Source organism: Corvus kubaryi, unplaced genomic scaffold (assembly GCF_017639235.1).
Source record: "Corvus kubaryi isolate FWS band 111438036 unplaced genomic scaffold, C.kubaryi_AGA036_p1.0 66, whole genome shotgun sequence".
Classification (NCBI taxonomy): Eukaryota; Metazoa; Chordata; class Aves; order Passeriformes; family Corvidae; genus Corvus; species Corvus kubaryi.
In genome coordinates, this window is record NW_024582054.1 from 10,588,825 (window position 1) to 10,600,899 (window position 12,075).

Sequence of the window (12,075 nt, forward strand, 5' to 3'; positions counted from 1 at the left end):
TCTCTTCTCTTCTCTTCTCTTCTCTTCTCTTCTCTTCTCTTCTCTTCTCTTCTCTTCTCTTCTCTTCTCTTCTTTTCTTTTCTTTTCTTTTCTTTTCTTTTCTTTTCTTTTCTTTTCTTTTCTTTTCTTTTCTTTTCTTTTCTTTTTTCTCCTAAATGTTTGTTTTCCTAGAAAGCCTTATTAAGGGATATTCTTTCAGTTTTTAAAGATCTTTCTAACTAACAGTGAAGACAGCAGATATTTTAAACTTTATACATTATATAAATTAACTCCAGATATGTATGATCCACAAACCAAACAGCACCATATGAATGCATGTACACATATATCAGGACTTACAAGTAAAAGGAAGACAGAATGATTGGCAACGTCAAGCATCATCTGTTATAACAGTGGTTTGAAGAGTTTGGAGTCTCTCAAAAGTCAAATTATTTTGCATTATTCCCACTCACAGATTCTTCTTCACCTAAAAAGCAAATGTAAAAGAGCAATGTTAGTGGAAGTAGCAAGGATTCATAAGAATATTCTGAAAGCTAAAAATACTGTTGCTATTTAAACTGAATAATTCTTCTTCTTATCTTCAGATATGCAAACTTTGAAATATTATTAATGCATACCATAAAAAGTGTAAGGTGTACAATGAGTTCAAGAAAAATCTTAACCTTGTGGTTTTTTTCTACTTCAGGTGTTTGATTTATCAGCTTCAGTCATTTTATTAATTCAAGGTTCTTTTCCATATAATATCTTTATTATGCAGATTTTCACCCTTTGTATTTATTTATAAGCTGGAAACACTTGACTAAAACTGATAAAAATCAAAAGTTCAGCCTAGAAAGAGTAACAGATTAGAGTATAGTCTAGATTAATCTATTCACTGTGCTTGGCTGGCATATAGTGAAAGACAGGACATACAGACAAGCAGTTATTGAATTGACGGCACAGAAAACAGCATGGACTGTTAGTAACATTCTTCAACAAAAATTGTAACTTTTTAATGAATTAGTGATTGCATTTGAATCTTAGAAGAATTACTGCTATATGGCCAAAATACTTCTACCTGTATAATAGTTTTTATCTCCATATGGTTTAATTACTTTAGGAAAAAATATTGATTTAGTTCAGTTAAAGGAGGAGATAAATAGTGATTATTACCCATTGCAACTATAAATAAACTCTGACATTGTGCAGATGTTGTTGCTGTTGTTATAATACCTACTTGTATGGACTCTGATATTTCTTCTTGTTCCAGACTAAAAAGGCCAAATCTATTTTAAATGAAATACTCTTGAAAATCTGTAGGAGGTTTTTTGCCAGAATAAAGGACACATTTCAAAAGAAATTATAGTTTGCTGGAGGAGTTCCTGTTGCTTTTTCTTCTGTGTTATGTAAGGAGAAGAAATAGGCCATATCATCAACAAGTAATAATTTTCACCAACCTGTCCTATCGAGGTACTAGTAAGATGCAGTCATTGCTGGTTGTCAAGTTATTACAGAAAAATAAGGATCCATAAATTGGGGCAAAAATAAAAAAGGTACAATAAAGCCTCTTTAATGAATTTTGAACTAAGAGAAATTGCAATTTTCTTCCAACAGCCATTATATACCCAAATGATAGATACTCTATAGCCAAATATATGTTACCTCAAATGTGTAATGAAGAGAATAGTGGCTTAATTCCGTAACACCTAAAACATATATATTGATGACCAGAAAATCACATTATCTGTTTCCTTCAGAGAGTCCAGAAGTTCTCCATCCAATATGGTGCCAATACCTAATTTTGTTTTAGTCTCAAAAATCACAAAGACGCTTTCTATGTTGTGCACTTATTAATAGAAAAATGAGATAATATGATACACTGATAGTGAAATTCAAGAATGTTAGGTAGTCTTCCTGAGTAATTTCAAACAAACAAACTATTCAGCTTTATTTAGATACAAACTACAGCCCAGACCACTTTCTGATAATGAAAATACACTTTGAGGTGGTGGGAATAGTTGCAACCAAAGAAGAAAAGAGGAAACAAACTCAGTGTATTCCAAATTTGGTACAATTTATGGCCAATCTGTGGGCTACCCTATCTGTGAAAATGAAAATTAAAATAAAGCTCTAGCAGTGGGCTAAGAAGATCTCCAACTGTTTCCAGTTTTGTCAAAATGAAAGTCCCCAGGCAAGGAATTCTGAAGTGTGAAATGTAAGGACCCTTCTCAAGTGCTGCATGTAACATTGGTAGTTATTTTCAGTAGCTATTATAGTATGGCTACAAACAACAGAAATGCAAGTAATGTGGATGGAGGTCTATCTTTGAAATGAATAAAGCTTCCTCTTTAAGGTTTGTGATAGGCCATATAAAAATACTAGGAAGGTTTGGTTGGTTTTTAACCCAAGAGAAATTTGAAATTGAAAGAGTAAGATTTGATATGTGTTTAAATTTTGAAGACCACCTGTGAGTATGCTTGATGCTTCAATTCCTTAATTAAGGAAAAAAGGAATGAAAAAATTTGGACAATCATCTTCACAGGGACAACTGAAACTGCAGAATAATAAATATTTATAAATAATAATGGTACTCTGTTAGAGATTCTTGTGCCTGGAAAGATGCATTTTCAGACAGGCTAGCCTGCATTGAAGTTTTTGACACATATATATATCCTTATAAGTTTTGATTATTTTTGGAAAAACACTAAGACCAAAGATCAAAGTATTTATTTCTGATCCTTATGTATGCTTGAAGTTTCAGAAACTGTTAGCAGAGTCACAGATGTACCTGGCTGCCCACCTGGGACTGCTACACAGGAACCCAATGCACTGCCTTCAATGAGTGGAAAAAATAATGCTGTTGTAAAATAGAACCCCGCCACACCAACTACGGAGAAGCATGTCTTTAGGGACCTAGCACAGCTTTAAACTGCACTGGATGCAATTTGGACAGTAGGAGACAAGACACAGGCATGGGGATATTCTTGTTGGAAGTTCATTGCTGCATGACTCAGCAGAGCACCAACAGTGGCCACCGAAGAAGAAAGGCTATGTTGGACTGTACTAGGCTTGCCTGAAAAGCTCTGAGTGAAAGCTCAATGCTTTTTTTGCTGTATGTATAATTAAGTTGGATTCATTCATCAGAAAATAATTAGGAGAAAGAGAGCATGTTTGTTTTCCATTTCTTCTGAGTTAGAAGAGACTGACTGCTTAGTAAGGGAAAGAGTGAGAATCCTCCTCTAAGAGCAGTCAAAAACCTTGAGCTGTCTTTTGATCCCGCCTTTCCAAGGACACACCAGTAGGTGCTTCTGCAAATTATTTTGTTTAGGAGCACTGACAGAGGCTACAAATAAATTTAAATAAATAAATGAAAGGGAAAAGTATGTTGACTAGCCCTGTGTTTTTTAAAGTTTCACTTATCTTATGGATGAACAGGACCAAAAATCTGAATGTGGTGAGAACACAGGATAATGTGATGACATATCTTAGAAGGCCTGGAGATAAAAAACACCTACATGATTTGGTTTTCCACTTTTTCAAGTAAGGCTTCTTATCAGGCTGTGTGGCATGAATCAGGTTTTTGGGGAGGTGGAAGCAGCAAAATTTAGTTGTGGTCTCCATGGCCCTAATTTGATGTCAGTGAAGTAGCAGATTACTCTACTTGGAGGTGTAAGACTGGTCTTGAAGACAAAGGAACTGAATACACAAGTGCTAAAACTGCCTGGAGGAATATCACAGATCTGCAGAAGCAGGTAGAGTTGGAAAAAATGATCTGGCTGCCTCTCGATCTTCTCAAGGTGCTAGAAAATTTGTGGGTGATCAACACTGCAGAAAACCTCTGGAGATAACTCACTCACTAAAATTTAGGGCCAGAGCAAAGTGTGCAACACACAAGAAATTGACTTTAATGCTGATTCTCCAGCCTTGGAAGATGACCTGTCCTTTGTCATTACATGGTGGGCCAGAGGTGCTCCTTTGCTTTCACATAGAGTGTAAATTAGGCTAGCAGATGATAGGGAAGACATGATACTCCTTCCTGAGGCAGCTTCAGTGGTCAAAGCACAGCCTAGGTACATACTTTTGGGTATGTTAGGAATGTATCAGTCTTTCTCCACTGTGGACTCCCCGTGCTCAAAAGGCTCTCAGCTGCCAGTACCAATGAATGGGATGCTAAGATTAGCCTCAAACCTTCGCTGCACTTTCCCAATGGCAGCGCAGTGTACTAATCGCTGAGCCATTGGGATAGCCCTGTAGGGCATTCTTCTAATAGTTTTTCTAGTTCTTCCACTGATGTCCTTATACATCTTTTATGATTTCGATAGTGATGCTATGTTCCCCAGGCACTTTCCTTCTATCTTACTCTTTGCTTGTTTTGTTTTTTAATACAGGGGGAAAGGGGCTACCTTAAACTTGCCCTTCATTCCTAGCACAACCTTTCAGAAAAGACATTTCCCTTATCCGTTCTTCCACCCATGAGTATCTGTCAAGGAATGGGGAAGATGGAAAATATTTGAGTACTTTTGTTTAAGTTGTGATGGTCTTTTTCCTGACTTCATGTTCTATTTAGAGCTTTTTCTTCTACACAGATGAGCAGCCAGTTCTTCTGGATTTAAAATTAAAATCCAAATATTTTCTTTAAACTGCACTCGTTGCTTTTACAAAGGAATGAAAACAAAATGCAGCACGTGACATCATTTGAAAGAGAAAATCATGTTATCTTATATAGTTGTAGAAATAAACTGTATTTTTTTAACTGTGGCTCTTCCCTAATGTGCACTGCTGATAAATAGTAAAAAGAAATTTTTTCCTAACTATATATTTCTCTCACATTATACATATATAAATTCCTCTGGGAATAACTTGAGCAATATAACTTGAGATAGGAGGTAGCTGATATATATGAGGTATTAATATGAAAAATATTTTCACTGCTTGTATGTTATAAAGTGCTTGGAATATTTCAGACAACAAAAGTATAGGTCAGTTAAAGAATTTCCTTATCCCTGTTCTGCCCATAATTTTTTTTCCTGCAGGTCCATTTTCTCTTGTTTTCTTCTCATCTGTTATTTTCATTTTCCTTCTCATCTTTCATTCAGTATTATACAGGGCACATTTTGAGGCGCTTCTTCTGCTTCCCACTGACGATACATACTGGCAGCAGCAACTGAAGGATCAGTCAGTGAACACTTGTAGAGATGGTGAGTTGTAAAATAATAAATCGAATATTTAATACTTAGACAGAAGATGTGGACTTTATCTACACTTAATGGGTGGGGAGGCTGATTACTCATTCATAGCTACACCACTTGTGAATGATGAGGTCACCCCTATCTCAGGAAGATAAATGCCATATCCTGTTATGACATATTCCTTTTATATAAAATTAGTTCAATTTTCTCACTAGTGAGGAATCAGTATAACTAAAAAAAAAAAAAAATCACTTCAAGATAAAGGCATTTTTCTACTGTAATTCATTATATATCCTATTTTCATTTTATTTCTGTTCTGTTTTGTTCTATTTTATCCTGTTCTATGTATACTATTTTACTCTCTACCTAAATGATATCTGACTAAAGTGAAGCAAAAATTAGATGATACAATGAAGCTTTGTAGCATTCCCTCTCATACCTGTCACAGACTCCTTCCAACAGCAGATAATGAAAATTCAAAGTCAAACCATTTAACTTTAAGTAAATGGAAATGAATTTCCAGAGAAGAGATATTTTTTCACCTGTGAAAGAAAGGAACAGTAGTACATTGACAATGCGAAAAAAGATATAATATATAATTGTGATAGAGAGGTATATGAAAAGCATAAATATTAAATGTTATTGTATTACATATTTTCATGTGTTTTTAATTTTTATCTTTGCTATGTTTTTGCCTGAGAGGAAGGTCTACTGCACATAGTTAGAAACAGCAGTACTCTATTGGAATATTTCTTTGCTTAATCAATACTAAAGCAACTTGCAGTATATCTAGCAATAGTATATGGTACTGAGACAAAAACTATGCCATTCAAACACCAGAAGCTGTCAATAATTTGACCAAAATGAGAAATAAAGTAAATTAAAAATATTGGGGTTTGTTCTCATCTCATTTATGCTAGCATACTACAGCAAATTGAGTTAAATCCATCATGGTATGTTGTAGCATTGGTGAAGTATGTGGCAAATTGGGTCCACACTATTTAATATGGCACAGAGTATAAGCTTGATGATGAATATTTTCATTGGTGAATAAAACAAGTCTCAGAAATTCCTACTGGATTTTACCATTGTGATTAGCCTGGGGGGAAAAAAAGATACAAACAATCAAAATGGACTTTTCTTCAAATATGAGATAATGTTTTTTACTTGGTGTCTTTTAAGAGCTATGAGAAAGAAAATGCATCTGTATTGTAGACATTCACAGACCTACCTTTGAATCCTGCTTGTCTTCTAACATACAAAACTATTTGTCAGTACTTCCAGCGACTCAGTGGGTCTACTTGGGGAAGCAAAGTTAAAGTAAAGAGTGAATTTTTAGTTACATTAACACTTAACATAATAATCAATACTCATAAAAGATCTTATTAAATATCAGGAGATCCTGGTTCTGCCTACATGGATGAAAAGCCGTGACTTTCAAGACTAAGCTGAAGCAAGCTTGGCTAAAGGAAGGCTCTCTGTCCTGGCTGTCTCTTTGAAACATGAAAACCTGCTTAGAGTTGCCACTGTAGAGCCAAGAGTGACAATCAGTGGATGGGGACTTCGACATTATTACATCCACTCTACTGCCCGGCCATACATTGACAGACAAAACTACTGTAATGGAGTGATCATTTGGAAAATGGCTACTGCCCACATTTAAATTCCTTTCAGTGTTATTCCATAGCCAATTAGAGTGGCCCAGCCTATATTCATGCCAGTCTTGTACTATAATGTAAGAAAAAGGAAAGGAGCAGCTCAGAAGTCTTTAATTATTCCTCCAGCCATTTATTGACCTGCTCTCTAAAGGCCATATAGGGGCCTTCATCTGCATGCAAAATTCCTATTGACATCACTGGGAGGGCCACAGGCAGATGGAGAGTACTTTGTAAACCTTACATTTTAAATATGTTGTAGGAGAAAGGCACAGAATTTGCAGTCCTTTAAAAAAGTGAGCAGTTTTATCTAATACTGGTCTTTAAACATGGAGTTTGAATAGCAGTTTTCCTAGTAATAACAACCCCCCACTTCTCTGCAAGCTACCTAACCTACACGTTTCTGTAAAGTCTTCATATTTAACACTCAAACAATTGATGTCCCTATAGTACAAACAGGATAGATAATGAATATAAGTGGGATAGAAAATTAATCCTACTTGCGAGGAAAGAGAGTCATAATTCACTTAGGCTTCTCAGCTCTTACGTTATGAGGTCTTCAGCTAACTCATGGGATCCATTCCACATCCCACAGATGCTCATTATGAATTCTTTTTATGTGCAACATGTGGGGACTAACCAGTTTCATATCTCCTGGTATTAGCCGCAATCTAAAGCATTTTGTATTAAAACAGAATGCAAACACAGATGCTATTTAATACAAAGGATTTGAATGCAGTCTCTGTTTTAACATAAAGTTGCTGTGTCTTAACTTGTTTTGAAACAGCAAAGGGAAGAAAAGTCAAGATAAGAGGATATTTTTAGATTAGGAGCCAAGCTTTGACTCCAAAAGGCACACAGTTGCATGGGAAAAGGGGATACTGGCCCAGGTGACCGCTTTGATTCTTGGAAGCAAAGGGTACGATGCCTTTGGAGCAAGGGGGCATCCTGGGACCTCTGCCCCCTTCTGAGATGCTGCCATAGCCTTTTCAACACTACACATATTCTGGAGTGCTACTACCTGTGTTCTGTCCCATGCAACTCCTCCTGGTATGAGCCTCGGTTTCCTCAGACACGAGTTAGCAGTACGGCTGCTGTTTGTGTAAGGTGCACTAGCGCAGCCTGTTACTTTCTGTTCTAGCTGTCCACTCACTGGGCTGGCGAAGAGTCCAGCTCAACACAAGCACTACGCTTTTTAGCTCCAGCAACCAGCAGCTTGGGGTTCCAGCTCTGTGGTTTCAGAGGTCCCCCCCCGCCCCAGAAGTGAGGCGAGCTGGTGGGACCCTTCTGCGGGAGGGAGTTCTTCTGCCGTTCCCCTGCTGCCTCTGACTGGGTACAGCCGCTGTGCTCCCTCCGAGACGGGATCCTCGCCCCTCGTCTCCCACTGCAGCTGCGGGAGGAGGGAGCAGCCCGAGCAGCACTCGCCGAGCACCATGGCGAGGAGGGCTCGGGTCTCCGTGTCCCCTCCACCGCGGCTGCCCACCCCAAGGCCGAAGCAAGGCGAGGCAGCCACCGGGGCAAAACCGAGGAGGGTCCGCCGCCGACCCGCGCTAACGCCCAACTTTTCCGCGCTTCCTTCCCGGCGTCCGCCCCCGCGCAGCGCCGCGGCCAGGCGGACTCGGCGGTGGGTGGCCCCGACCGGGGTAGGGGCGCGGTCCCGGCGGGCTGGCGGAGCCGCGCAGCGCCGCGTCCAGGGATGAGCACTTGGCGGAGGTAGATGAGGGCAAACCCGCCCGAGCGAGGCGGGGGGCTGCGCGCAGCCCCGGGTGGCACAAAGGCGCCGCGACGCTGCGGCCGCGCGTCCCGCGGGGCGGCGGAGGCTGGGCCCCTCCGCGCCGCTGCCGGTGCGGTGCGTGCCGCACCCGGAGGGGAGCTCTGCGCAGCGCTCGGTCCTATAATTGATATGTTGAAGCAGCAATAGGGATCAGTGCGTGCATAGACAGCACACACCTTACAAGTTTGACTCGCAATAACATTGCTGCACACTAGGAGGGGAGGAGAGTCAGCTCCCTAGAATAAGGAACAAACTCTGCCTTTGCACAAAAGCGGCGCATTTCCTCGCTTGTGAAAACCGTCCCTTCATAGAGAGAAAGAAAAGAGACGGAGGGGGGTGAGGGGTGCCACTAGGAGAGCAAAAGCAAGTTACCAAGAGCGAGAACTTGTGCTGCAACAATCCTCCACTCTTCCTCTTCTCCTCAGGACTCTGGGAGCAGGGATATTCCTCCCATTCCACCCCCTCCTCCCCCCCCGCACAGTTGGCTCTAGCCCAGACTGTGGTCAGCCGCCTTTATTATTACTTCATTGAGACAGAGAAATCCTCTAAGACTTGCATTTTGGGTGGAGGGTGGGGGGTGGAGGGACGAGAAGGAGGAGGGAAAAAAGGCAACATTTGCTGCTCATCATTTTCACTGCACCGCTAAAGTAATTGCGCCCCCCTCTCTCCTCCCCGTCCCTCCTCAGCTTGGATTTTTCTCCTATATCTACAGCTCCATTTTTTTTAGAAATACTTTTTTTTTTTTTTTTTTTTTTTTTGGTACCTCTGATACTCCACTTCGCTTCCCAAATCTTCACGCGCTGCATGTTTGCAATTCGGTAAATTCCCCCCCCCCCTCCCTTTACCCTGAGCCCCCCCAAACTCCTCAATCTCAGCCCAGCCGCTCACATCAAAGCGCCCGTCCTCACTCACAGTGGCCGCCACTCACTAATGGGATTGCAGTGTGCCTGGCTCTGCTGCTGCAGCCGCCGGAGGGAGAGTCGCTGCTGCTGCACCTCTTCGCCGACACTCGCCGGGTGCTGAGCCGCGGGGATGATCAGGATCTTCCCGGATTTCAGCGTGCAGGTGACGGCGGCGGCGGCCGGCGGGGCGGCCGGGGGGGTGCCGGCGGCGCCGGGCATGGGGCGAGCCGGCGCCGCGGCCAACGGCAACCCGCAAAACGTCCAGGGCATCACCTCCTACCAACAACGGTGAGCACCGAGTTGGGAGAGGGGTGTGCGGCTCTTCTTGAGGCTCCCTCTCTTGCTTTTTCTTTGTGCTTTTGTGTTTCTTTGTTTTCCTTTTTTTTTTTTTTTTTTTTTGGTCTCTCCTTTCTGTTTGTTGCGGGGTGGTGGGAGAGCTTGGTTGGAAGGGAGGGTGTTTTTTTCTTTTTCTGGTTTTTTTGGGGGTTTTTTTTGGTTGTTTTTTGGTTTTTTTTTTTAATACAGCATCTTTTAAAATGCACTGAGAAGTAAACACAATCTCCTAGTTTTGTCTTGGATGAGCTGTAAAGCAACAATAGAAAAAAAAAAAAAAGAAAAAAAGAAAAAAAAAGTGAGACCCCGGCACCTTAGCTTGGCTGCTGCAAAGTTTGGGATCCCGTCCACTCATCCTTTCTAAAGAGGAATTTCTCAATGTCAATGCCTTGTGCAAATCCCAGTGTGTGGCAGCCAGGGGGATAATTGATCATGGTATGCTGATTGATAATTTTCTTTCAACCAAGAAAGAGAACAATTTTCACTTGGGGTTGCACACTTGCAATTCCACATTGTAGTTTTAACAGTTTTAGCATGTCACCTGTTACTACAGGGAAATATAGCCGAAACCCTAAGTATGCTCAGCACTGTTATTTTTTTCATCTTAAAAGCATTCTAATGCAAATGCAGGAAATTCACAGAGAGCGCCTTTAGGAAGCAAAGCGTAGAAAGTTGGCAGTAAGTCATAAGGAAGTTTAAAGACGTTCCCCATTCGCCCTAACAATTCATCGATATATGCTGATACTAACATGAAGCTTAATTAATTACCTGACATTTCTTTATGTTTCTAAACCTGAAGTCTGAATCTGTTAGTTTGCTTTATCATAAGCTTATAACCGAAGCCGAATCCTCAAAAAAAGTAGATGACAACAGATCTACTGAAATCGGAACAAAACATTTACATTTCTCTAAATGCAGTAAAAATGGCACTGTCCCGAGTATCTCGCTTTCCACTATTGCAATAAATTAAATACCGAGAAAAATGCTGTGTAATCTTAAATGTCCAAACTAAACATCCCTACGATGTAAAAGAAAACAAAAAAAAAAAAAAAAAAAGGAAGTTTCAGCATAACATTTCAAACTTAATTGGTTTAGGAGCCAGATTTAGATAAATGACCATTGCCTGCTTTGTCCTTCAGCAACTTTTGTGTTGCTTCCCATAGTTTTGATGCCTGTGATAGAAAACGTTCGATGGTAACTTTTGTAGGCTTTATCAAATGAGAATTAATAGGGAGCTGATACTCCTGAAATAATCCCTGATGATACCTAAGGACGTTCTTAGCTAAGAAACATTGGAAACTAAGCAGGAGTCTTGTTTTGCTCAAGCAAACACACCAATCCTTCATAAACTAAAAAAAAAAAAAAAAAAAAAGAGAAAAAAAGAAAGAAAAGAAGAGAAAAAGTATTGAATGTGAGAGTTATAAAGAATGGATTAAAGTTTATTTCTTTTCATGGTTTCTGTATGATTTTATTTTTGTCACTTATAAAATATTTAAATTACAATGGAAACTGACGGACACTTTAACGAGGAAGTACAGGCAGCAATCACAATAGTTTAGTCTGTGAAGTGGGGAAGTCAAGGGTCAGAAATGTCAGATTGGCTTTTAGACAAATGAAAGAGACCTCTGGAGACTTTAAGTTAAACAGAATTATGTAGACAAGGCAGCATACAATTTTTTTAGTACTTCGCGTTTAATAGTTTGGTTATATCAGTCTGTAATCAGGAAGAAGTTATAAAAGCAGTACTTCTCTGAGAAACTACTAACGCCTCTAATCTAAATAGTGTTTACTAGATATTCAAGTACTCTTACTACCAGGAGTCCAGATCAGTCTGGATGTCTCGCACACTAACCTACGAGGGAAAACATTTACGCACTTATTCCAAATTGTCATTGTATATTATGGATGAAACAGCGTGGTTTATGTCGAACGATTTTTCTCCGTGCTTTCTGAAAACGCTTAAAATACAGCAGACACGACACCTCCTTACGCTATTGCCACAGCCGACGACGAGACACCTGTTAACTTCTTTTTTTTTTTTTTTTTTTTCCCTCCATTTCGGAGGCGAGGAGGAGGCAGGATTGCCGGCCGGGAACGGCATCTGCTGCTTTGTAGGCAGCCCCCCTCCCTGCAGCCCTCCGTCCCCACCTTGCACCCCCGCCGCCTCCCGCCGCCCGGAGCGCAGCGCGGCCCTGCCCGCCCGGTCCCGCCGCGGGCTCGCGGCTCCCGAGGCCAGGCGGCCG

General features: G+C 40.7%; 1 protein-coding gene and 1 long non-coding RNA gene across 7 annotated transcripts in view; one reads left to right on the forward strand and one right to left on the reverse strand.

The window, feature by feature from the left end:
* The window catches only part of LOC121673829, a 95,293-nt gene extending 85,680 nt beyond the window's left edge, over positions 1-9,613 (reverse strand). Inside the window, exons 1-4 of one of the 5 annotated variants that reach the window (XR_006019321.1) lie at positions 9,510-9,598; positions 6,400-6,465; positions 5,608-5,710; positions 340-466 (exon numbers count right to left, since the gene is read on the reverse strand). This is a non-coding gene — a long non-coding RNA (uncharacterized LOC121673829). The other 4 variants (XR_006019323.1, XR_006019322.1, XR_006019320.1 and 1 more) reach the window with 4 other exon arrangements.
* Positions 9,614-9,621: 8 nt separating this feature from the next.
* The window catches only part of NPAS3 (neuronal PAS domain protein 3), a 607,366-nt gene continuing 604,912 nt past the window's right edge, over positions 9,622-12,075 (forward strand). For both annotated transcript variants that reach the window (XM_042047597.1, XM_042047598.1), the window contains exon 1: positions 9,622-9,787. In XM_042047597.1, coding sequence (XP_041903531.1) covers positions 9,630-9,787 — 158 coding nt within the window. In that variant the 5' untranslated portion in view covers positions 9,622-9,629. The remainder of the gene's footprint in view (positions 9,788-12,075) is intronic.